Below are 26,755 nucleotides of genomic sequence, written 5' to 3'. Positions count from 1 at the left end.
TGGAGAGGGTCGAGCGTTGCAGGAAGTCTTGACATTGTGTGGTCTTTCACCAGTCTTTCAAAGCACTTCATCATGATGGGAGTGAGCGCTACGGGGCGTTAGTCATTGACTGGTGACTTCTTTGGCAGTGACACAATAGTAGTTGCCTTGAAGCATTGTTGGTGGTCTGAGTTTCCAAGCTGGCGGTAGGGGGGCTGCCTTGAATGCCTACTCAATATTTGTGTAAGCCTAGACTAGTGTGTTTTCTCCCCTGGTCGCAAAGTCCACATGTTGATAATAATGTGGCAGTACTGTCCTCAGGTTAAAGTCTCCAACAATTATAGAAACAAAGTCTGGGTTGGCATTTTGCATCATGCTTACAAACTGGTACAGTATGGAAAGTGCATCTCTTTTGTTGGCACTGGGAGGTATGTATACAGCTGTGATGCTAATGGCTGTGAATTCCCTTGGCAAATAAGATGGTCGACATGTTAATGTCAGGAACGCAATATCCTCCAAACAATAGCTTGAGACAATTTTAGCATCGTATTGTGACATATTTTGTCAGTTTAGGAGCCATTTAACATTCATCATGGCAATATATCTTGCTGCACTATGTCATCGTGTCCTACTCCATATTGCTGCTGCTTTTGCTTATTGTTCTGGCTATATTTGGACCCCAGTGACCCCAAAGGCACTCAGCTGAAAGCCCCCTCATAACTGAACAAAAGCATTGAACTTCTGACTGACATGACTGCAAAGCAGCGCAGTATTAAATCTGTCCTCAGATGAGTCCCCCTGGGTCACTTCTCAATGGAGCTCATATGATTTACATACACAAACCCTTTGTTTTTATCAAGATCTTGAGTGCGGTGATAGAGCTGAGCTCCACTGGCAAGAGTTTGACACCTTTCTATTGTTCACCACATCAAAGGTGAACATCAGCACCTTCTGAGAGAATATTCTGTCTCCATGTCTGTGTGAACCATTGGGGGGGGGGGGGGTGGAAACACAATTGCAAAAGTTCTTTCTCTTCCTTCCTCTTCTGTGTGCATGTATAGAGATTTGTGAACAGATAAACACACACTCACAAAATGCTAAAACATCAGACAGATGTTCAAGTGAGTTGAGATCTTGTGAGTGGAAGGTGACTGCATATGATTTATTTAATATTCTTTTGACTATTCAGTGCCCCCACGTTCACTGGGGATGAGGGCACTTTCTGGAGATGGTTCATCATAGAATTAAGGTGATCAAAATGACTTTGCAGTGATTCTCAGTGACTTTCCTTCTATGAGGAAGGACAAGTCAACCAAAACCATACAAGCAAACGTCCCCTCGGCTTTACAGTTCCACCGGACCCCTTCACTGGACGATTCAAGCATTCAGGCCTTTCTTTTTATGTCTAATTCACATGCAATATACTCAACTTGTTGAGAGATGCTTCATCTTGACCATAATGCCTTTTCTACATCTCTGATACACATTTTAAAAATGGACAAGACTATAAGACAGTAATAAGGGCCATGTTAATCCATGTTATTATCTTGGTGTTTCACAACTTATTTTAAGTCCTGTTATTTTTACAGTGCTTCAGAGTGTTATTAAGTCATTTCCCCTCCCCCTCCAGCTCACAGTTCCCCCAGTGCTGGGGAGTGGCTCAGTTCTACCCTTCCTCTGCTCTCCCAACGACACTCCACTGTTTCATCTCTGTGGTCCAGCAAACACAGGGCTCAAGTCTGGGGGACATTGACGTAAGGGACCCTTCACTCTCCTTTTACTGCACTAAAACTGTGTCTCTGTACCTTTGACAAGACAGCAGATAGATACAAAGACTGAGTCAGTCTTTGGTGATTGGTGGAAGCCCCAGAAAGAGACAGCAGGCTAATCCATCTGAAGAGATCTCTTTACATTAATTAATGGATGCGCTTATAAACAAATATTAAACTGTGACCTTTGCTTTTGTTCAGGATCGACTCACCATGAGAGGCTTGTATCTGCTGTGTCTGGGTGAGTCACACTCCAAATCTCTTTGGACTCCATGTATTCTAGGCTGTAGTCAAGACTGTCATACATTGGAGGGTTTCTCAGTTTGTAGTTGTGTAATTATGAATAACACACATTTCCTGTTAAACAGCAATACTATACTTCATTGCTATTGTGAGAAACAGTTTAACAGTAATAATAATAACATGGTCTAGAGTTGTTTTTTCTGAATTTTTTTCACACAGCGAACTAATGTATTTGTTACATGTATTGATTTAGGTACATGCCAGCTTACAGAAGCTGAGCTGAGAGCACAGTAAACATGTAAACATGTACACACTATAAACATGTAAACACATACACACTGTAAACACATTCCCCCACAGGTCTGTTAGCCCCAGTGATCGAAATGACCTCGATGAAAGATTGCGGACATGGATATCTGAAGATAGGCAGTCAATGTATAGGTATGGACAAGTCCTGTCACTTATAGCATATGTATAAAAAATACCTTTAAATACTCAGTGGGCCTCATTCTCTAATATCTTCCTAAGTTGTTTCTTAAATTTGTTCATGAAAAAGGACCTAAAAGTCTACATCAGGTTTATGACGTGTTCTTAAACAGCAGAATTGTTCGTATCTGTATTCCCATTCTCTTCGTACACTGAAAACACATCCCTGTTGTTCCTAATTACCAATAGTACATGGCCTGTCCATCTCCATACAGAAGAATGAGACTGCAGGGCTGTGTGCTCACACACATTTGTAAAGCCCATTTTGGCCACATTTTTTGAAAAATGTTTGCTTTATTTCTCACAAGTCTGATTTTCTTAATTACTGCAGAATGCAGACAGATTTGTTTTACTTCCCCAATTACTGGATGGCACAGTTCCCAAGTAACATAACTGAGGTGATCTGAAGAGTCAGTCTTTTACAAGACCATAATGCTTTCTAAGATAATAAAAAATGATTATTAAAAATATTATACATTGTATTGTACTCTAAATCCTATAAAGTTATATAACTGTAGAACTGAAGAAAACATAACAAGCAATTATTTGTAAGATGTCAGTGCTCACATGTGTGTAAGTGCGCTCTTGAGTGTAGATTCTGATCTCAGAACAAACACCAAATAGGAAAACATTGGCCAATGTCAGAATCTTCGTGAGTAGATTTTCTTTTTAGTTTCTTCTTAAGAACAGTTGGTGAATGCGACTCATTGTTGTTAAATGTAATTTTATAACAGACTAATTCAAATACAGGTTCTGTATATTTTTGACCACAGGTCAATGTACTAAGTTGCCATTGAACGCTGCATGCTACACACGTTCCTTAACTGAAGCTATTTTTGTCATTCATCATCAAGTTCATTTCTTATGCAAAGACTGTTTTTAATGTTGAAACGGATGGGGATGAGTGTGACTTTGAAAACCCAATATGTGGAGACCATGCAGTGTGCAACAACACAAATGGCGGCTACTACTGCAACTGTGAACCAGGGTACCAGACATAACCTCGGACATTTAATTTCACCCAGAGCAGCAGCAAGAGATGCCGAGGTCAGTGAATCTATAGCATGGTGGATCTTCCCTGTACAGAAATAAAGACGATGAATTTAAATCTGTGACCTTCTTCTGTTAACAGACATCGATGAATGTTCTGAAGTCAAAGACTTATGTGGACCCAATTCTAAATGCAATAATTTTCCTGGTTCCTATTTCTGCACGTGTAAACCTGGTTTCAAACCCAGCAATGACAAGAAGATATTTAATGCAACCCAAGGAGTAAAATGTCATGGTAAAATGTGCAAGTAGCTTCACACGAATCCAGACACTGTAGCAATGATGTGTGTTACGACATTCAACTTTATGCGGTTTGTTGCATAATTGTGTGATCTGACGATTCAGAGAAGTGGTATTGTTACATAAATTAAATTGTCTTCATTGAAAGACAATTTACGTAAAAAAACAGAATTCACAAACATAATTTACCTCCACCATAATCATTAATAAAATCACCTGAAGTGAATATTTATTATATTAATTGCATAGATGTTGGTTAAATTCATTCATGATGAATTTACACTCACCTCTGTGTCTTGCTAATAGATATTAATGAATGTGAGTATGAGAGATGTGGGGAGAATGCGACCTGTCATAACACCAGTGGCAGCTTCTACTGCACCTGTGACCCAGGCTACAGGCTGGAGTCAGGGCAAATTCATTTCACTAATGGCTCCTGTAAACGTAAGTTGTTTTTTTTCCTGGTTCTACTTCATGTAGCCTACTGTTGAACGTCAAACTGTATTCATGACAATAACTCTCTGCTAGGCTGTTGTTCAGATATATGCTACATAGCACTGATTGGGATTTAGATATTAAACTGTGAAAATGGTTCTACTTTAATTCTGTGGCCGTAAACCTCTTTTGATCTACCCATTTCCTTCAAGATGTGTGTGTGATTGACAAGACTATCTGTGGGGATGGCGGAGTGTGTGAAATGGCTGCCAAAGGCCACCGCTGTGTGTGCCGGGAAGGGTTCACCAACTATGGAACCCCAACCATGAGATGCAGGGGTAAGGCCTTCTAGACACAATGTCTCTGCAATAATTTGACTGGGCCACCTAGTGCATCAGTTGTATTTCCTTCCCTGGGGTTTAACTACACCAACCCAGATGACAACTTCCAAATAAACAAACAACAACAACAAACAAAAAAAACCAAGAAATCCCACAGGAGTATTTTTATTACAACATCACAAGATTGGCACAGTTTCCAACTAACATAACTGAGGTGATCTGAAGAGTCACTCTTTTACAAGACCATAATGCTTTCTAAGATAATAAAAAATGATTATTAAAAATATTATATATTGTATTGTACTCTAAATCCTATAATATTATATAACTGTAGAATTTATTATATTAATTGCATAGATGTTGGTTAAATTAATTCATGATAAATTTACACTCACCTCAGTGTCTTGCTGATAGATATTAATGAATGTGAGTATGAGAGATGTGGGGAGAATGCGACCTGTCATAACACCAGTGGCAGCTTCTACTGCACCGGTGACCCAGGCTGGAGACAGGGCAAATTAATTTTACTAATAGGTTTTTTTTGTCCTGTTTCTACTTCACGTAGCCTACTGTTGAATGTCAAACTGTATTCATGGCAATAACCCCCTGATGCAGTGGTAAAGCCTTCCAGAGCGTTTTTTACTACTGGAGTGTATTGATCGAGATCTTGTTGCAAAGCCAAGTAATAAATCTCTCTGTCTAGCTGTACATTGGGATGTTAGCTATGTGACATTGTGTTTTCTCCCTAGAGCTGCAGTGCGATGCATTTCTAAATGAGAGCAGCACCATGCAGGTATGGCAAGATCCTCAGCAGACCACTCTAGGTGGACTAATATAAATTAAGCCCATTGTAAGCCCATTGTTCAGTGCCTTGGTACTGGCCCCCACTCTGAGGCCATACAGTGGGCCTGGCTCAGGCTTTTCTCCCAATCTGCACACCTTCCGTTCGGTTCACTGAACAGCTCTCCTTCTTAACAAATATAGGAAGCTGAATAATGATATCAGGCCCCATGGTTCAGGATTTATGGGTAATACTTGTAAAACACTCTGGTCCTTGTTGGAGCAGGAATGAAGTACAATGCAGAGCCATACAAGACTATCACAACTCGCCGAACCTCGTGGACGACCATCCTACTCCTTCTCTGTCTGTGGCCCCCACAGGTTCCAGTGGAGCTGGAGCAGACTCTGGCCAAACTAAGAAACCGTTGTCTGGAGCTGAGTAAGCGGAATGGAAACATGGAGCCAGTGCATAAAGATTTGTTGCAGGTAGCTGTGTGTACTAAGCTATTCAGATAGAGAGATAGAGAACTTGGATTTTAATTTGCTTTGTTACAAACTCACTCTCTCCTCTCTCTTTAACTTGCGTTCTGGCTTACCAATCCATAGATTCTCCTGGATGCAATAGACAGGTTCCTGTCTGACGGCTCCCTGAATAATAACAGGAAAGTGATAGCATTGTTGAGTATGATTGAGCATGCACTGAAATTATTAGGATACCTGCTGCAGGACAACATCACCAAGAAATCTGTTCAAACATGTAAGTGAATTCAGCCAGCCATCACTATACAGACTCCACACTGCAAACTGATCTATGATACACAGCGATTGTGATATAAATAATTCCATGCATGCTGTTTCTGTCTGTAGACGTCACGATGTTGGTCAACAGAAGTGAAGTTGCCCCAGACGGACCACTCGTTTTGTCCGCCAGTGACATCCAGCTGCAATCTGATTGGGCAACTGCTGCAGGAGACTCATACCTGGGTACAGTTCACTCACAGTGAACGTCAGTTGAAGACACTGTCAGCTCTTATATGTTTCTGAAAAATATGTATCGTTGAACAGGAATTGCCACCGTATCTCTGCTCAGCTACACAAACCTGCACACGTTGGTCAACAACTATTTCCACTGGCTGGAGACACAACAAGCTGAGAAGTTCAAGATAAACTCAAGAGTAGTGACTGTAGTGGTCACCAACCCACACACAGCCAATCTGAAGAAGCCAATCATTCTTACCTTCTCTCATCTGGAGGTGCAACACTATGTACTACTACTTAAAAATCCTCTTTTCAGGATTATATATGACAAGATAGAATTAGGAGATCATACTATATGGTTTTCTCTCATATAATGAGAATCGCTTACCAAACAAAGGCCAGGTTGGGATAGCAACAGTAAGTATAGTCACCGTGGACTTTTGTTTCCTGGTAATGATGTATCAAGTGTCTGTAATTTATACTTTGATGAGGGTGGTGGTTTCTCTTCCTCCTTGTCCATTTTCCATGGAAAATGTACAGGATGAGTTTGTGCTTCCAAGTATAACTTTCTGTCTTTCTTGCAGGTTCCAGTGGGGAACCAAACCTGTGTGTTCTGGGACTCCAATTTGGATGGAGGAGCCTGGTCTTCATCGGGCTGCACTGTGATCAGGTCCAGCGACGACCACACAGTCTGCTCCTGCACCCACCTCAGCAGTTTCGCTGTGCTAATGGCACTCTACGAGCAGGAGGTGGTGTGGCTGTTTATCCTTTCCAAATGATAGCAGCAAATTTTAGGAAATCTAAGAAAATACATTTTGTTTTAGTCTAAACTGTCAGGTGGACCATGGCTAGCTTTGCACCAGCAATCTCCAGTGCCCCTCTTGGAGACCAACCTTCCTGCAGTTTAGTTCCAACAATAACAACTGAAAGTCAGATCCACATACCTTAGATTAGGGTAACCTAATCTTCTTAAACCCCAAAGGAAGATGCTGTAGATCTCCAGGAGAAATATTTCTATTATTTGTTTTAAGTGTGCACAGAAGCCATGAAACAAGTGATCTGTACATATCTGACAAGTATATAATACATCAAGCCTCATCAAGAGTGACATTTGACAAAGTTTTACAAAGGATTGAACTGTTGCAAATGTTGCACCCCTGAGTGACCTTGAGGTTCAAACAAACAAGCAAACAAACAAACAAACAAACCAGCCCAGCTCAGGCACCCTTCGTTAGCCTTTAATACGCTATATATTTGACCCATTCATTCACTGCTCACAGCTGTAAAACGGTGCTTCTACTATGATGACTATTACCGCAGTGAGCCAAAAAACTAACACAACGTAGCGGTACCTTCATTAAGCACATGAACTGTTTGGCTTAAAACAAACTCAAGACAACTGCTAAAGGAAGCATTCCTGGTTACACGGGCAATAATGCTCTGCTAGGCTGATGTTCAGATATAAGCTTAGATAGTCCTGACTGGGTTTTAGATGTTAAATGGTGGAATGGTTCTACTTTTATTCTGAGGTAAACCTGCTGTTTACATCTGCTGTTTGACTCATTTTCTGCAAGATGTGTGTGACAAGGCAGTCCTTCGCATGTAAACATTTAGATTTTCAGATTCAGAGAACAGCGACTTGCAGTGCATAACATCTTGTTAAGCCAGGATGGGAGAATGTGTTCTAGTGAGTGTGGATAAGCTGATTTACCATTGTTAAATACATTAACTCACACTCTGACACTCTGCTAGGCTGTTGTTCAGATATAAGCTTAGATATAAGCTCAGATATAAGCTTAAAACCCTGACTGGGTTTTAAATGTTAAAGTTTTTATAAAGTTTTATCTAAAAATAGAAAAACTGTTCTCAGTGTAAACAAGAGTATGTATGAAATCACATTTTATATCCCTTAGACGGACACCCCTGAGAGCCAGAAGAGGGGGCAGTTCTGTCTAACGAGTAAACAGCTTCAGCACAAGTAGCTCCAGGTACCAAAGTGCTACTACAAGACAGCCACTACTGAGGTTTGGAGTCACTGAAATATTTTGGTCTGGTTCATTGCCATCCCTTAATTTTGGTTTACGGCCCAATCCCTTACTGTGGGGAGTGGTTTAGTCATGTTGATGACTTTAACTCACATTATATACATTAAAAGTTATGACAGTGTTATATTCTCTGCTATTCCCTGTTCAGTTCTCATTCAGGCAAGAAGTCTTCTCCAATAAAATTCATCTATTTGGCAGAAAGAGACACTACCTTGTTTCTGGTTAATCAACATCAATTGTCTAGATGATCACACACACACACACACACACACACACACACCGTGCACATGCATACATTGCTGTCAAACTTTCACATTGACACACATAATTCCCATTGCTCTCTTTCTCCCAGATATATGGTGTGCCTCCCATAGACCCCTCTCTTTGCACTTTAGGCTGTTTAGGTTTGTCCTATAGAGGGAACGGTCACACAAGGGCTTGCATGAGTGTGGACATCCCAGCAATAGACTCCGCCTACCACAAGTCTCCACAGGGAATTCACACCTCCAGGTAGACAGTGCAGAGAGAGAGAGAGAGAGAGAGAGAAACCTTTCAATCGTGTTACAGAGGTAGTCAAGTGCAGAGTTAGGAGTCTTGCCCAAGAACAGAGAGAGAGAGTATATAGTAACCATCAAAATTATTTATTGCTTGATTTGATTGCTTGATTTGACAACTGTCAATCACCCCCCCACCACCACACCCTGACCCCTCCCCCGCATATTTATTATATATTTATATATTATATTATTATTTTTATATGATATGATATGATATATGATATGATGTGGTCATGTACTGATACTGAAACATGCGTATGGGTCTCAGTTGTGTCTCTCTCTCTCTCTCTCTCTCTCTCTCTCTCACTCAACCACTCACTCACCCATCCTACTCCCCTCCCATTGGCTTATTCTCTAAGAAGTCACACCTCCTCGCAAGTCCTTCCCCCTAACCATACAGGAATAAAGTTTTCTGAGGGTGTCCCTCCCCCAAAAACCAAACTCCTCCCAGGGTCAGAAATACACTAGGCCAGAATGTTCAAAATTTGCCCCCTTTTTTTTCTTACCCAACCACCCGGTCTGACCAATCCTGTGCAGCGTGCAACTCCTCCCACAAAACCAGACCCTCATACCCGCTCATTTAAGTTTAGTTGTACCCGCGGTGTATGAGTAGGAATCAGAGAGGGAGAGAGAGAGCGAGCGAGCGAGCACAAGAGCAAGAGCGAGAGAGAGCGAGTCAGTAACCTCTGAGTGTGTCAGAGAGGACACTGAACAGACAAAGTGGAGAAAAACTGGTGTAGTATGAGACTGAAAACTTTAATTTTCTTTAATCACATTATTTCACTATTAAAGGATTAATTCGATGATTCCTACTCATACACCGCGGGTACAACTAAACTTAAATGAGCGGGTACGAGGGTCTGGCTCTTGTACAAGGACTCTTGTATTTACTCATCCATTGCTTGACGTTTGGGCCCCGAAAGGGAGAACAGGTGGCCTTTAGGGGGATTGGAGCCTGGGAGGAGGTTTATGGCCATGTCATATGGCTGGTGGGGAGGCAATAGTTGGGCCTTCTGTTTGCTAAATGCTTCCCTGAGGTCCCAGTATTCCTGGGGGATTTGAGAAAGGTCCAGACCACCGGCACCATGACCGGACCCAGACCAAGACTTGGGTAGCTGTAAACAGGAGCTCCAACATGACAAACCCCTAGACAGCACTGACTGGGTCAGCCAGTCCACATGGGGATTATGGCGCTGAAGCCAGGGGTACCCCAAAATCAGTTGCAAGTAGGGAGCATGGATAATATACGGTGCAATCTGTTCAGTGTGTGATCCAACTCGCAATGTGATTGGACAAGTCTGAGAGCTAATATCCCCTGGCTCAAGGAACCGACCATCAATGGCAGCAATGGGTAAGGGTTCATCCAATGGGACCAGCAGCAGGGCTAACTTGTTGGCTAACCCAGCATCGAGAAAGTTGCCATCTGCTCCCGAGTCCACAAATGCCTGGAGACGCATTTCAGAGGTTCCCCAAGCAATTGTGGTACTTAAGAACAACCCTTGAGCTCGGGGAGGACTGGCTGAGTCAGTCAGGGGTTCTCCCTCCCCTGACGGACGTTGTCTTTTCCCCCAGAGCTCAGAACAAGCTGGGCAGAGATGACCTGAGCTTCCACATTACAGAAACCTCCCTTCCTGCAACTGAGCATCACGCTCACTTCGGGAAAGGCGGGTGTGTCCGAAATGCATTGGCTGGGGTCCGGACTCCGCCCGCTTGTCGGGCACATGACAAGGGCTAAGGGTGCACAGAGCTCCGTGAGAGCCTCCACTGATCTCTGGTCCCCGTGCTCTGCACCTCTCCCGTGCGCAATTGTCAATTCGCAACACCAGATCGATCAGGTCATCAAGATAGGCGGGAGTATCTCAGTGGACCAGTTCATCTTTAAGCTCCTCACTGAGGCCCTGGTGGAAAGCAGCAATCAGCGCTGTGGGGTTCCATCCATAATGCAGAATTTGATGGTGTAATCAGCACCGCTCTTTTCCCCTGACGTATTTTAATGAGACGGGAAGCCGCCTCCCCTTCAGCGACTGGATGGTGAAAAGGCCACTTGAGAGCAGCAATGAACCACAGTGGAACATACGTCTGTTTGGTGCTCCCAGACTGGGGTGGCCCATGCCAGAGTCCACCCAGTCAGAAGGGAGATGATGTATGCCCCCTTAGTGGAGAACCAAGAGGGCTGCTGCTCAAAAACCAGTGAGCATTGAACCTCCTGCCTCGCAGGATTTGGGCTGATGCTGCTGCCTCCTGCCTAGGGGGCAGCCAAAGGCACTGGTGCTTGTATCGGGAGGTCTGTCAGGGTCTGCCACTGAAAAGTGATCGGTTGCAGGGCCTGCTTATGTCAACCAACAGTCACCCTCTGATTGGTCAGAATCCCCTTTACCTGTTCTAGGTATAACTGGGTCCATGTCCATGGTTGAGTCTTTCTGTAAGGTAGGCTCGAACCCAGGTCAGCCAGCTAATGACACCAACAGCCTACTGGGTGCGCAACCATGCTCTAACAATGGTGGGCCTGTGTGCAGAACAGTTAGATCTTGGATCAGATAAAACAAAAGGACAAAACTAAACACCACACTGAGTATGGAAAAAGGGAGAACAAAGGACGCCATGGGAAGAAATGGCAACCCCGAGAATACGGTGAGAGATGCTTCATCTGACCATAATACTTTTTCTATATCTTCAATCTTCCTTTACTGCACTATAGCAGATAGATATAAAGACTGATTCAGTCTTCGGTGATTGGTGGAAGCCCCAGAAAGAGACAGCAAATATTAAACTCTGACCTTTGCTTTTGTTCAGGATCGACTCACCATAAGAGGCTTGTATCTGCTGTGTCTGCGTGAGTCACGCTCCAAATCTCTTTGGACTCCATGTATTCTAGGCTGTAGTCAAAACTGTTGTACATTGGAGGGTTTCTCAGTTTGTAGTTGTGTAATTATGAATGACAGATTTCCTGTTAACATCAATACTATACTTCATTACTTCAAAGTGAGAAACAGTTTAATAGTAACAGTAATCAAATGGTCTGGAGTTGGTGGGTGGGTAAGATGTTTAGGAAAATCTTAAAAGTTAAATGTACGAAGCAAATGTTTTTGAAGCTATTGCACTTCCGCGCCTGCAAATTTTCATGTTGCTTCACAGCTCTGAGAGCACATCTCTCTCAACTGTGTGAGGAAATGACACAGAAGAAAACCTTAATGAAAGTACAGCATAATACAGTTATTTAACTGTGTTAACAGTACATTTACAGCATTTAGCTAACACTTTTATCCAAAGCAACTTACAATCATGGTTGAGTAAAACTTTTGAGCAATTGAGGGTCCTTGCTCAGGGGCCCAACAGTTGCAACTTGGCAGTGGTGGAGCTTCATTGATCCGATTAGGAGTTGAGTACCTTAACCAGTGACCTTCCACTGCCCAGTACAGGTGTAGGGGGTTTAACATGGTCATGCCTCATCACTGCTGATGTTTCAGTGCAGCCTGCCCTACCACCATCTGTCTGGATGTCACACCCCAGTGCCCTGCAAGCCCCTGCCAGCTGTCTGCTCTCCCACAGCCTACAGGAAGGGCTGGCTGGGGGCTCATCAGGCACTGGCTGTGCTGCTTATAGCATATGTATAAAAAATACCTTTAAATACTCAGTGGGCCTCATTCTCCAATATCTTCCTAAGTTTTTTCTTAAATTTACTCGTGAGAAAGGACCTAAAAGTTTACATCAGGTTTATGACGTGCTCTTAAACAGCAGAATTGTTCGTATCTGTATTCCCATTCTCCTCGTACACTGAAAGCACATCCCTGTTGTTCCTAATTACCAATAGTACATGCCTGTCCATCCCCATACAGAAGAATGAGACTGCAGGGCTGTGTGCTCACACACATTTATTTTTTACTTCCCTGATTACTGGATGGCACAGTTCCCAAGTAACATAACTGTAGAACTGAAAAAAACACAACAAGCAATTATTTGTAAGATGTCAGTGCTCACATGTGTGTAAGTGCGCTCTTGAGTGTAGATTCTGATCTCAGAACAAACACCAAATAGGAAAACATTGGCCAATGTCAGAATCTTCGTGAGTAGATTTTCTTTTTAGTTTCTTCTTAAGAACAGTTGGTGAATGCGACTCATTGTTGTTAAATGTAATTTTATAACAGACTAATTCAAATACAGGTTCTGTATATTTTTGACCACAGGTCAATGTACTAAGTTGCCATTGAACGCTGCATGCTACACACGTTCCTTAACTGAAGCTATTTTTGTTATTCATCATCAAGTTCATTTCTTATGCAAAGACTGTTTTTAATGTTGAAACGGATGGGGATGAGTGTGACTTTGAAAACCCAATATGTGGAGACCATGCAGTGTGCACCAACACAAATGGCAGCTACTACTGCAACTGTGAACCAGGGTACCAGACGTATCCTCGGACAGTTAATTTCACCCTGAGCAGCAGCAAGAGATGCCAAGGTCAGTGAATCTATAGCACGGTAGATCTTCCCTGTACAGAAATAAAGACGATGAATTTAAATCTGTGACCTTGCTCTGTTAACAGACATCAATGAATGTTCTGAAGTCAAAGACTTATGTGGACCCAATTCTAAATGCAATAATTTTTCTGGTTCCTATTTCTGCACGTGTAAACCTGGTTTCAATCCCAGCAAAGACAAGAAGACATTTAATGCAACCCAAGGTGTAAAATGTCATGGTAAAATGTGAAGTAGCTTCATGTGAACACAAACATTATAGCAGTGATTTGTGTTACTACAATGAACTTTATGCAGTTTGTTGCATAATAGTGTGATCTGAAGATTCAGAGAACTGGTATTGTTACATAAATTAAATTGTCTTCATTGAAACACCAGAAAACGTAATTCACAAACATAATTTACCTCCACCATAATCATTAATAAAATCATTCGAAGTTAATATTTATTATATTAATTGCATAGATGTTGGTTAAATTCATTCATGATGAATTTACACTCACCTCTGTGTCTTGCTAATAGATATTAATGAATGTGAGTATGAGAGATGTGGGGAGAATGCGACCTGTCATAACACCAGTGGCAGCTTCTACTGCACCTGTGACCCAGGCTACAGGCTGGAGTCAGGGCAAATTCATTTCACTAATGGTTCCTGTAAACGTAAATTGTTTTTTTTCCTGGTTCTACTTCATGTAGCCTACTGTTGAACGTCAAACTGTATTCATGACAATAACACTCTGCTAGGCTGTTGTTCAGATATATGCTTACATAGCACTGATTGGGATTTAGACGTTAAACTGTGAAAATGGTTCTACTTTAATTCTGTGGCCGTAAACCTCTTTTGATCTACCCATTTCCTTCAAGATGTGTGTGTGATTGACAAGACTATCTGTGGGGACGGCGGAGTGTGTGAAATGGCTGCCAAAGGCCACCGCTGTGTGTGCCGGGAAGGGTTCACCAACTATGGAACCCCAACCATGAGATGCAGGGGTTAGGCCTTCTAGACACAATGTCTCTGCAATAATTTGACCAATAATTTGACTAGGCCACCTAGGGCATCAGTTGTATTTCCTTCCCTGGGGTTTAACTACACCAACCCAGATGACAACTTCCAAATAAACAAACAACAACAAAAAAAAAATAGAAATCCCACAAGAGTATTTTTATTACAACATCACAAGGTTGAGACCCAAATCTTCAGGTTCCACATCATCTTGTCCCTACTGGCTGTTAGTAACACGCAATCTGCACACCTGAACAATCTGAAGTTGGTTGGGGTCACTGTTAGTCACCTTTAATAAAGAGGGGAAAAGAAAGCAGAAGAAATTCACCACTACCCCACTCAGTGCATACATATACAGAGCAAGCCATGAAAGAAAATCCTACACCACTACTCAGTGTCCCTACATCACCAACCCCAGTGACAACAGCCAATTAATACAGTTTACACCTTTACAACCGAGACCCACATGACCTACACAGGGAGCAAACAATAAGACAATTCAACACACAAAAAAAGGAATAAAACAGAAAAAGCACCATGGCAAAACTATACCGGCAACTGGATTTTACTTAGGTCAACGTTTGTCAGGGCATATGCTTAGCCTAAACAAAACAAAACATTTACAGCATTTAACTGATGCTTTTAACTGATGCTTTTAACCACTGAGCTACCACTTCCCTGTGCTGTAGACCACAACATGAGTATACACAAACAAACAAACAAATACGCAAGCAACCAAGCAAGCAAACAAACAAACCAGCCCAGCTCAGGCGCACTTCGCTAGCCTTTAATACGCTATATATTTAACCCATTCATTCACTGCTCACAGCTGTAAAACAGTGCTTCTACTATGATGACTATTACCGCAGTGAGCCACAAGACTAACACGACGTAGCAGTACCTTCATTAAGGACATGAACTGGTTGGCATAAAACAAACTCAAGACAACTGCTAAATAAAGCATTCCTGGTTACACGGGCAATAACGCTTTGCTAGGCTGGTGTTCAGATATAAGCTTGGATAGTCCTGACTGGGTTTTAGATGTTAAACGTTGGAATGGTTCTACTTTTTTCTGAGGTAAACCTGCTGTTTACATCTGCTGTTTGACTCATTTTCTGCAAGATGTGTGTGACAAGGCAGTCCTTCGCATGTAAACATTTAGATTTTCAGATTCAGAGAACAGCGACTTGCAGTGCATAACATCTTGTTAAGCCAGGATGGGAGAATGTGTTCTAGTGAGTGTGGATAAGCTGATTTACCATTGTTAAATACATTAACTCACACTCTGACACTCTGCTAGGCTGTTGTTCAGATATAAGCTTAGATAGCCCTGACTGGGTTTTAAATGTTAAAGTTTTTATAAAGTTTTATCTAAAAATAGAAAAACTGTTCTCAGTGTAAACGAGAGTACGTATGAAATCACATTTTATATCCCTTAGAAGTGCTACATGATGTCACCCCTGAAGGCCAGAAGAGGGGGCAGTTCTGTCCAACGAGTAAACAGCTTCAGCACAAGTAGCTCCAGGTACCAAAGTGCTACTACAATACAGCCACTACTGAGGTTTGGAGTCACTGAAATATTTTGGTCTGGTTCATTGCCTTCCCTTATTTTTGGTTTACGGCCCAATCCCTTACTGTGGGGAGTGGTTTAATCATGTTGATGACTTTAACTCACATTATATACATTAAAAGTTATGACAGTGTTATATTCTCTGCTATTCCCTGTTCAGTTCTCATTCAGGCAAGAAGTCTTCTCCAATATAATTCAACCATTTAGCAGAAAGAGACACTACCTTGTTTCTGGTTAATCAACATTACAGTTGGTAAAGTTGTGAGTGTGTGTGCTGGTGAGTTTGGTTATGATGGTTTATTGTGGATTTTCAGTGATTCTGAGAGTGTGGCGAGGGTAGATTTGATTTGGTCTGAAACGTAAGGAAATTAAATGTAAGGAAATGAAATGAGGCAAATATTTGCACGGATAGATGGGCACAATAGACCCATGATATCCATTTCATTCCAGAGCTTGTGGGAATGTATGAGTGTGTGTGGGTTTAATGCATATTCCTAACATGCTGTAAAAGAGAGTTAGTCAAGGCAATGGGTAGTAGGCTCACGGGGGGGCTGCAGCGCACCCAAGTGGATGGTAGAGGACATGCACCCCCACAACTAGATTTTTTTCTTTTAAATCTGTCACTTTCTAATAGAAACAAATCATCAGTGTATAGAAAATGCCTTTTAAATCTGTAGAGGGCTGAATCTCAAAGAAGGGATATTCCCAATCAACCTTGTTTTATTAACGTTTTATAAAAACTTTACCTATAAAAACTAATGGGAAAGCAGAAACATAGCTGAAAGGGTCAGGCTGCTGTTGAAAGAAGTGTAAGGAGTATATATTCTGTTTTTCCCTGTTCACTTCACATGTCTTCTCCAATTATAATTAAACCACATGGCAGAAATAGACACTACCTTGTTTCTGGTGAATCGACATCAATTGTCCAGATGATCTGGGGGCCCATTTCTCATCTATCCATCACATACATAGAATATATATATTTATCTTGCATATATATTTCACATATAGAGAATATCTATATTTCTCTATGCACCCCTGTTTTCTTTTCCTCAGTTTGGACAGAGCGCTCTCCACCATTTCACTGCGAGTTATACTGTGTATGACTATGTATGTGACGAATAAACCAAACTTGAAACTTGAAACCTCCTCTTAAAGAGAGTCAGGCTAAAGATCATTAGAGAATACTACAGCATATCCTCACTCATTGCTGCAGTTCTCTCTGAAGGCCAGTTGTACCTAGTAAACTATTGTTCTTCATTAATCTTTGTGTTGATAGTGTTTACTGCAAAGTTCCAGAGGTAACAGATCTAACAGTGTAAATGCTGATTAGTTTGTATAGGTTTGAACTTTTAGCATTGGGAGGAAGTGGCTATGGTGAAACTTCTTGCTAAATTTAAACAGTATAAAGGCTGAAGTGAGAGAAGCAAGAAGAACAAAACCGTACTGACATCTCAGCCAGTGCCTTTTACTGATAAGTCTTTTTTAAAGATGAAAAGATGAAAACATAAATAACTAGGTCTATTTTTTCCTCTGTGAACATCACCATACAATACCAAATTACTGCTTGATGTGATCTTTACTAAGGAAGACATCGGTGAAACAAACCTGAAACAATCTGAAAGCAACAACGATAAAATAAAACCAACATACAGCGAAGGTGGTGAAAAATATGTAAATGTGAGGTGAACAGTCTCTGAGACATGGTCTATTCTGGGTGGACTGACATGGTCTCCAAACATAGATCCACTATACTCCATTATGGCTTTAACCACTAACAGAAAAGTACATTGAAATGACCAAGAAAAAGTTATTTGAAAGAGTTTACCTGACCACAAACTTTTTCCCATGTTATGAAATATTTTGTACATATTTCTACTTTAACCCCTACAAGAATGGAATATACACATTGTTTAGTCATCTGAGACAGAACTTGTGAATTTAGACATTTAAGCGCACCTCAGCTCTGGTCAACAAAGGTCATTTCTCTGTTCATGTTTCCGTTTTCTAATGTCCTTAAATTTTTCCATTCTATGATACCTTCCCCAGAGCACAAGGAAAAATAACTGATGACATCACCCCACAAGCACATGGCCCCACCACACATTTGAATTAATATAAAGTAGTTTCCATATATGCTGTGTTTCAGTGCTTAGCTTTGCTGATTTAAACTCAGTAGTGTTCTTTAGCACTACCAGAGTTCACATATTCACCCACAGTGAACAGAATTTCTCATGCGTCATATGTCCTTGGTCAAACAGGTCTTTTAAGGGTCAGCTCATTGTTTTAACATGAAAGGAAGGACTTTTGTGTCGCATGTTGTCAGTATAAGAGCCATTTAACAATCATCATGGCAATATATCTTGCTGCACCATGTCATCGTGTCCTACTCCATATTACTGCTGCTTGTGCTTATTGTTCTGGCTAAATCTGGACCCCAGTGACCCCAAAGGCACTCAGCTGAAAGCCCCCTCATAACTGAACAAAAGCATTGAACTTCTGACTGACATGACTGCAAAGCAGCGCTGTATTAAATCTGTCCTCAAATGAGTCCCCCTGGGTCACTTCTCAATGGAGCTCATATGATATACATACACAAACCCTTTTTTTATCAAGATCTTGAGTGTGGTGAAAGAGTTGAGCAGTAGGCTTCCGGAAAGTTTGACATCTTTTCTGTTGTTCACTGTATCAAAGGTGAACATCAGCACCTTCCAAGAGAACATTCTGTCTGCATGTCTGTGTGACACATTGGGGGAGGGGGGGGGGGTTCACACTTGCAAAAGTTCTCCATCTTCCTTCCTCTTCTGTGTGCATGTATAGAGACTTGCGAACACTCACACTCTCACTCACAAAGCGCTAAAACATCAGACAGATGTTCAAGTGAGTTAAGATCTTGTGAGTGGAAAGTAGCTGCATATGATTCATTTAATATTCTTTTAATCATTTACCCTACATTCCCTGGGGATGGGGGCACTTTCTGAAGGAAGTTACCACTCACCTTAGGATAGAGATGGTTCATCATAGAATTAAGGTGATCAAAATTACTTTGCAGTGATTCGCAGTAACTTTCCCTCCAAGAGTCAACCAAGTCAACCAAAACCATACAAGCAAACGTCCCCTCGGCATTATAGTTCCACCGGACCCCTTCACTGGACGGGTCAAGCATTCAGGCCTGTGTCTACTTTACATGCAATTCTCAACTTGTTGAGAATACAGTGAGAGATGCTTCATCTGACTATAATACCTTTTCTACATCTCTGATACACATTTTAAAAATGGACAAGACTATAAGACAGTAATAAGGGCCATGTTAATCCATGTTATTATCATTGTGTTTCACAATTTATTTTAAGTCCTGTTATTTTCCAAGTGCTTCAGAGTGTTATAAAGTCATTTCCCCTCCCCCTCCGGCTTACAGTTCCCCCAGTGCTGGGGAGTGGCTCAGTTCTACCCTTCGTCTGCTCTCCCAACGACACTCCACTGTTTCATCTCTGTGGTCCAGTAAACACAGGGCTCAAGTCTGGGGGACATTGATGTAAGGGACCATTCAGTCTCCTTTTACTGCACTAAAACTGTGTCTCTGTACCTTTGACAAGACAGCAGATAGATACGAAGACTGAGTCAGTCTTTGGTGATTGGTGGAAGCCCCAGAAAGAGACAGCAGGCTGATCCATCTGAAGAGATCTCTTTACATTAATTAATGGATGCGCTTATAAACAAATATTAAACTGTGACCTTTGCTTTTGTTCAGGATCGACTCACCATGAGAGGCTTGTATCTGCTGTGTCTGGGTGAGTCACACTCCAAATCTCTTTGGACTCCATGTATTCTAGGCTGTAGTCAAGACTGTCGAACATTGGAGGGTTTCTCAGTTTGTAGTTGTGTAATTATGAATGACAGATTTCCTGTTAACATCAATACTATACTTCATTGCTAATGTAAGAAACATAATAGTAACAGTAATAACATGGTCTGGACTTGGTGGGTTGGTAAGATATTCATGAAAAGCTTAAAAGTTAAATGTATGAAGCAATTGCTTTTGAAACTATTGTGCTTCAAAAGCGCGTATGCGAATGTTCATGTTGCTTCACAGCTCTGAGAGCACATATCTCTCAACTGTGTGAGGAAGTGACACAGAAGAAAACCTAACTTTAGCTACTAAGAAGGATTTGCTTTGTTGTTGGTTTTTGCTTGCACTTGTGTGTCATGAGTTTTGTTTCAGTGGAGGTGAAAAGGTTATTGGCAGCTGGCCATCTTTGACATTTAGGGAACGAAGCCTGCGCTCCTCGCCCAGAGCTTTCACATTCTTACAGAAGAGTTTTATCATCGTTATTTTTATTATACAGCATTCTCTCTGTCCCCCTTTCAGTCTGTCAATCTATGAGCGTGTCTCCTACGGCTTTACCAAAATGTAATCAGAACAGCAGCACTGAAAAACAAAATGAGATGGGTAAGAGCTCACTGCCACATGGGAGGTAGCAAGCGTGGGTGTAGCTGGGGGAGCACAGGAAATCAGAGATGCATTTATATCTCCGCATGGCGTGGGAGAGTGGAGGTATGATGCCATTCAGGAAGAACAGTTATGACGCTGAAGGAAAAAAGCAAAAACATATCACACTGGTCGCATTAAAAACGCACAGCTCAGGCAGAAGAGATGACATCCATGTTGAAATATGATGGCTACAATATTACCATTTTTCTACTTAGTGATATTACTGTATATTTACCCAACACTTTTATCCAAAGCAACTTACAATTATGACTGAGGACAACTTTAGCAACTGAGGGTTAAGGGTCTTGCTCAGGAGCCCCACAGTGGTGACTTGGCAATAGCGGGGCTTGAATCAGCAACCTTCCAGTTATAAGTCAAATAGCTTAACCACTGAGCTCCCACTGCCCTGTGCTGTTGCCCCCCAAATGAGAATAGAAAAGCTGTACTCAGTACTGTTACATCAAAGAGAAAGGGCAGGAAAAAAGGTCTCTGAGTATTTGTCATGATCAGTCCCTCCCAGCTTCTGGGTTCCATGTTTTCCCTGTTTTGTGTTTTTTTTAGTTCCGTTCCATAGTTTCGTTTTCTGCGTCCGCCTCCCTATCGCTCACCATTACATTACTCCGACATGCAGAGCTCTTCTGGGCATCTGCCAAATGCCACATAGGTAGCGGTCCTATGCTAGACTCATCTCTGAAAAACACCTAAATTTAACCAACTCATGCACTTGTAAGATTTTTTATTTGTACTCGTTCTCTTGTTTAGCACTGGGGTTGGTCTTGTATTCTGTTGCATAGTACTGTATTTCTCAATCTAGGTCACAGCACTGACACTTGTTTTTTCTCTCTGTTATTGTGGTCTGTTCTTAATGAAAGTACGGCATAATATAGTTATTTAACTGTGTTAACAGTACATTTACAGCATTTAGCTAACACTTTTATCCAAAACAACTTACAATCATGGCTGAGTAAAACGTTTGAGCAATTGAGGGTCCTTGCTCAGGGGCCCAACAGTTGCAACTTGGCAGTGGTGGAGCTTCATTGATCCGATTAGGAGTTGAGTACCTTAACCAGTGACCTTCCACTGCCCAGTACAGGTGTAGGGGGTTTAACATGGTCATGCCTCATCACTGCTGATGTTTCAGTGCAGCCTGCCCTACCACCATCTGTCTGGATGTCACACCCCAGTGCCCTGCAAGCCCCTGCCAGCTGTCTGCTCTCCCACAGCCTACAGGAAGGGCTGGCTGGGGGCTCATCAGGCACTGGCTGTGCTGCTGAATCAGGAACAATACGAGGAAAAAGAGGCTTTTTTTATTACTGATCCTTTGGGCAGCTGTTTGCTCAGGCTTCAGTCCAGGACAAAATCCAGAAGATCTGTCTGTTCAAACAGACTGGCAGCTAGAGCGACAGCTGATGGACCCCAGCAACATGACCAAAACAAGGGCATAATGAACCAAAGACAGACACCAGTGGCACTCAATTGTGTGGTCAGGGTTGACTGAGCTGTGTGGAGGCATTTTCAGGGACATTGATAATAATTCAAGTAAGACTGGGAAATGTTTAGAAATGAGGCATCTGTTGTGATATGGAGATCTGTTGGGTCTGTGAATCTCCTGCTTCTCCTCAGATAGATAAGGGTCTAGTTCAAATGGATAAAATAAATCTGAAAGCAAATCTGAAATCATGTTTCTTTTTGCAGAAAATGAAATGTGCAACAAATGATTTGTGGTATCTATGGTGATTTATGAATTATTTTACAAAGTGAATTAATGTACTTGTTACATGTATTGATTTAGGTACATGCCAGCATACAGAAGCTGAGCTGAGAGCACAGTAAACATGTAAACATGTACACACTATAAACATGTAAACACGTACACACTGTAAACACATTCCCCCACAGGTCTGTTAGCCTCACTGATCGAAATGACCTCGATGAAAGATTGCGGACATGGATATCAGAAGATAGGCATTCAATGTTTAGGTATGGACAAGTCCTGTCACTTATAGCATATGTATAAAAAATACCTTTAAATACTCAGTGGGCCTCATTCTCCAATATCTTCCTAAGTTTTTTCTTAAATTTGTTCTTGAGAAAGGACCTAAAAATCTACATCAGGTTTATGACGTGTTCTTAAACAGCAGAATTGTTCGTATCTGTATTCCCATTCTCCTCGTACACTGAAAACACATCCCTGTTGTTCCTAATTACCAATAGTACATGGCCTGTCCATCTCCATACAGAAGAATGAGACTGCAGGGCTGTGTGCTCACACACATTTGTAAAGCCCATTTTGGCCACATTTTTTGAAAAATGTTTGCTTTATTTCTCACAAGTCTAATTTTCTTAATTACTGCAGAATGCAGACAGATTTGTTTTACTTCCCTGATTACTGGATGGCACAGTTCCCAAGTAACATAACTGAGGTGATCTGAAGAGTCAGTCTTTTACAAGACCATAATGCTTTCTAAGATAATAAAAAATGATTATTAAAAATATTATATATTGTATTGTACTCTAAATCCTATAATATTATATAACTGTAGAACTGAAGAAAACATAACAAGCAATTATTTGTAAGATGTCAGTGCTCACATGTGTGTAAGTGCGCTCTTGAGTGTAGATTCTGATCTCAGAACAAACACCAAATAGGAAAACATTGGCCAATGTCAGAATCTTCGTGAGTAGATTTTCTTTTTAGTTTCTTCTTAAGAACAGTTGGTGAATGCGACTCATTGTTGTTAAATGTAATTTTATAACAGACTAATTCAAATACAGGTTCTGTATATTTTTGACCACAGGTCAATGTACTAAGTTGCTATTGAACGCTGCATGTTACACACGTTCCTTAACTGAAGCTATTTTTGTCATTCATCATCAAGTTAATTTCTTATGCAAAGACTGTTTTTAATGTTGAAACAGATGAGGATGAGTGTGGCTTTGAAAACCCAATATGTGGAGACCATGCAGTGTGCAACAACACAAATGGCGGCTACTACTGCAACTGTGCACCAGGGTACCAGACGTATCCTCGGACATTTAATTTCACCCAGAGCAGCAGCAAGAGATGCCGAGGTCAGTGAATCTATAGCATGGTGGATCTTCCCTGTACAGAAATAAAGACGATGAATTTAAATCTGTGACCTTCTTCTGTTAACAGACATCGATGAATGTTCTGAAGTCAAAGACTTATGTGGACCCAATTCTAAATGCAATAATGCAGTTGGTTCCTATTTCTGCACGTATAAACCTGGTTTCAAACCCAGCAATGACAAGAAGACACTTAATGCAACCCAAGGTGTAAAATGTCATGGTAAAATGTGCAAGTAGCTTCACACGAATCCAAACACTGTAGCAATGATGTGTGTTACGACATTCAACTTTATGCGGTTTGTTGCATAATTGTGTGATCTGACGATTCAGAGAAGTGGTATTGTTACATAAATTAAATTGTCTTCATTGAAAGACAATTTACGTAAAAAAACAGAATTCACAAACATAATTTACCTCCACCATAATCATTAATAAAATCACCTGAAGTGAATATTTATTATATTAATTGCATAGATGTTGGTTAAATTCATTCATGATAAATTTACACTCACCTCTGTGTCTTGCTAATAGATATTAATGAATGTGAGTATGAGAGATGTGGGGAGAATGCCACCTGTCATAACACCAGTGGCAGCTTCTACTGCACCTGTGACCCAGGCTACAGGCTGGAGTCAGGGCAAATTCATTTCACTAATGGTTCCTGTAAACGTAAGTTGTTTTTTTTCCTGGTTCTACTTCATGTAGCCTACTGTTGAACATCAAACTGTATTCATGACAATAACACTCTGCTAGGCTGTTGTTCAGATATATGCTTACATAGCACTGATTGGGATTTAGACGTTAAACTGTGAAAATGGTTCTACTTTAATTCTGTGGCCGTAAACCTCTTTTGATCTACCCATTTCCTTCAAGATGTGTGTGTGATTGACAAGACTATCTGTGGGGATGGCGGAGTGTGTGAAATGGCTGCCAAAGGCCACCGCTGTGTGTGCCGGGAAGGGTTCACCAACTATGGAATCCCAACCATGAGATGCAGGGGTAAGGCCTTCTAGACACAATGTCTCTGCAATAATTTGACTGGGCCACCTAGTGCATCAGTTGTATTTCCTTCCCTGGGGTTTAACTACACCAACCCAGATGACAACTTCCAAATAAACAAACAACAACAACAAACAGTAAAAACCAAGAAATCCCACAGGAGTATTTTTATTACAACATCACAAGATTGGCACAGTTCCCAACTAACATAACTGAGGTGATCTGAAGAGTCACTCTTTTACAAGACCATAATGCTTTCTAAGATAATAAAAAATGATTATTAAAAATATTATATATTGTATTGTACTCTAAATCCTATAATATTATATAACTGTAGAATTTATTATATTAATTGCATAGATGTTGGTTAAATTCATTCATGATAAATTTACACTCACCTCTGTGCCTTGCTGATAGATATTAATGAATGTGAGTATGAGAGATGTGGGGAGAATGCGACCTGTCATAACACCAGTGGCAGCTTCTACTGCACCGGTGACCCAGGCTGGAGACAGGGCAAATTAATTTTACTAATAGTTTTTTTTTGTCCTGTTTCTACTTCACGTAGCCTACTGTTGAATGTCAAACTGTATTCATGGCAATAACCCCCTGATGCAGTGGTAAAGCCTTCCAGAGCGTTTTTTACTACTGGAGTGTATTGATCGAGATCTTGTTGCAAAGCCAAGTAATAAATCTCTCTGTCTAGCTGTACATTGGGATGTTAGCTATGTGACATTGTGTTTTCTCCCTAGAGCTGCAGTGCGATGCATTTCTAAATGAGAGCAGCACCATGCAGGTATGGCAAGATCCTCAGCAGACCACTCTAGGTGGACTAATATAAATTAAGCCCATTGTAAGCCCATTGTTCAGTGCCTTGGTACTGGCCCCCACTCTGAGGCCATACAGTGGGCCTGGCTCAGGCTTTTCTCCCAATCTGCACACCTTCCGTTCGGTTCACTGAACAGCTCTCCTTCTTAACAAATATAGGAAGCTGAATAATGATATCAGGCCCCATGGTTCAGGATTTATGGGTAATACTTGTAAAACACTCTGGTCCTTGTTGGAGCAGGAATGAAGTACAATGCAGATCCATACAAGACTATCACAACTCGCCGAACCTCGTGGACGACCATCCTACTCCTTCTCTGTCTGTGGCCCCCACAGGTTCCAGTGGAGCTGGAGCAGACTCTGGCCAAACTAAGAAACCGTTGTCTGGAGCTGAGTAAGCGGAATGGAAACATGGAGCCAGTGCATAAAGATTTGTTGCAGGTAGCTGTGTGTACTAAGCTATTCAGATAGAGAGATAGAGAACTTGGATTTTAATTTGCTTTGTTACAAACTCACTCTCTCCTCTCTCTTTAACTTGCGTTCTGGCTTACCAATCCATAGATTCTCCTGGATGCAATAGACAGGTTCGTGTCTGACGGCTTCCTGAATAATAACAGGAAAGTGACAGCATTGTTGAGTATGATTGAGCATGCACTGAAATTATTAGGATACGTGCTGCAGGACAACATCACCAAGAAATCTGTTCAAACATGTAAGTGAATTCAGCCAGCCATCACTATACAGACTCCACACTGCAAACTGATCTATGATACACAGCGATTGTGATATAAATAATTCCATGCATGCTGTTTCTGTCTGTAGACGTCACGATGTTGGTCAACAGAAGTGAAGTTGCCCCAGACGGACCACTCGTTTTGTCCGCCAGTGACATCCAGCTGCAATCTGATTGGGCAACTGCTGCAGGAGACTCATACCTGGGTACAGTTCACTCACAGTGAACTTCAGTTGAAGACACTGTCAGCTCTTATATGTTTCTGAAAAATATGTATCGTTGAACAGGAATTGCCACCGTATCTCTGCTCAGCTACACAAACCTGCACACGTTGGTCAACAACTATTTCCACTGGCTGGAGACACAACAAGCTGAGAAGTTCAAGATAAACTCAAGAGTAGTGACTGTAGTGGTCACCAACCCACACACAGCCAATCTGAAGAAGCCAATCATTCTTACCTTCTCTCATCTGGAGGTGCAACACTATGTACTACTACTTAAAAATCCTCTTTTCAGGATTATATATGACAAGATAGAATTAGGAGATCATACTATATGGTTTTCTCTCATATGAGAATCGCTTACCAAACAAAGGCCAGGTTGGGATAGCAACAGTAAGTATAGTCACCGTGGACTTTTGTTTCCTGGTAATGATATATCAA

The 26,755-nt window shown here is 41.4% G+C and overlaps 1 protein-coding gene and 1 long non-coding RNA gene across 2 annotated transcripts in view; both read left to right on the top strand.

Moving 5' to 3' along the window:
• The first annotated feature begins 1,638 nt into the window (after positions 1-1,638).
• LOC113587849 (uncharacterized) lies at positions 1,639-3,302 on the top strand. The gene is made up of 3 exons (XR_004775890.2): positions 1,639-1,733; positions 1,950-1,989; positions 2,352-3,302. It is a non-coding gene; the product is annotated as an uncharacterized LOC113587849 (long non-coding RNA).
• Positions 3,303-3,310: 8 nt separating this feature from the next.
• The window catches only part of adgre5a (adhesion G protein-coupled receptor E5a), a gene marked incomplete at its 5' end in the record, with an annotated part of 28,808 nt that continues 5,363 nt past the window's right edge, over positions 3,311-26,755 (top strand). Inside the window, 31 exon segments of the mRNA XM_081715701.1 lie at positions 3,311-3,524; positions 3,610-3,762; positions 4,074-4,211; positions 4,415-4,540; positions 5,293-5,336; positions 5,705-5,809; positions 5,930-6,080; positions 6,191-6,307; positions 6,389-6,576; positions 6,886-7,065; positions 8,699-8,856; positions 10,201-10,254; positions 10,476-10,596; positions 10,730-10,826; positions 13,257-13,361; positions 13,447-13,599; positions 13,901-14,038; positions 14,243-14,368; positions 16,112-16,122; positions 19,463-19,486; positions 19,703-19,742; positions 22,343-22,423; positions 23,363-23,515; positions 23,601-23,753; positions 24,065-24,202; positions 24,407-24,532; positions 25,285-25,328; positions 25,697-25,801; positions 25,922-26,072; positions 26,183-26,299; positions 26,381-26,568. Coding sequence (XP_081571827.1) covers positions 3,311-3,524; positions 3,610-3,762; positions 4,074-4,211; positions 4,415-4,540; positions 5,293-5,336; positions 5,705-5,809; positions 5,930-6,080; positions 6,191-6,307; positions 6,389-6,576; positions 6,886-7,065; positions 8,699-8,856; positions 10,201-10,254; positions 10,476-10,596; positions 10,730-10,826; positions 13,257-13,361; positions 13,447-13,599; positions 13,901-14,038; positions 14,243-14,368; positions 16,112-16,122; positions 19,463-19,486; positions 19,703-19,742; positions 22,343-22,423; positions 23,363-23,515; positions 23,601-23,753; positions 24,065-24,202; positions 24,407-24,532; positions 25,285-25,328; positions 25,697-25,801; positions 25,922-26,072; positions 26,183-26,299; positions 26,381-26,568 — 3,699 coding nt within the window.

Source organism: Electrophorus electricus, chromosome 6 (genome assembly GCF_041902795.1).
Source record: "Electrophorus electricus isolate QZ-2024a chromosome 6, ASM4190279v1, whole genome shotgun sequence".
Classification (NCBI taxonomy): domain Eukaryota; kingdom Metazoa; phylum Chordata; class Actinopteri; order Gymnotiformes; family Gymnotidae; genus Electrophorus; species Electrophorus electricus.
The sequence above is the reverse complement of the archived record's forward strand: the minus strand, read 5'-3'. Positions and strand labels throughout refer to the sequence as shown.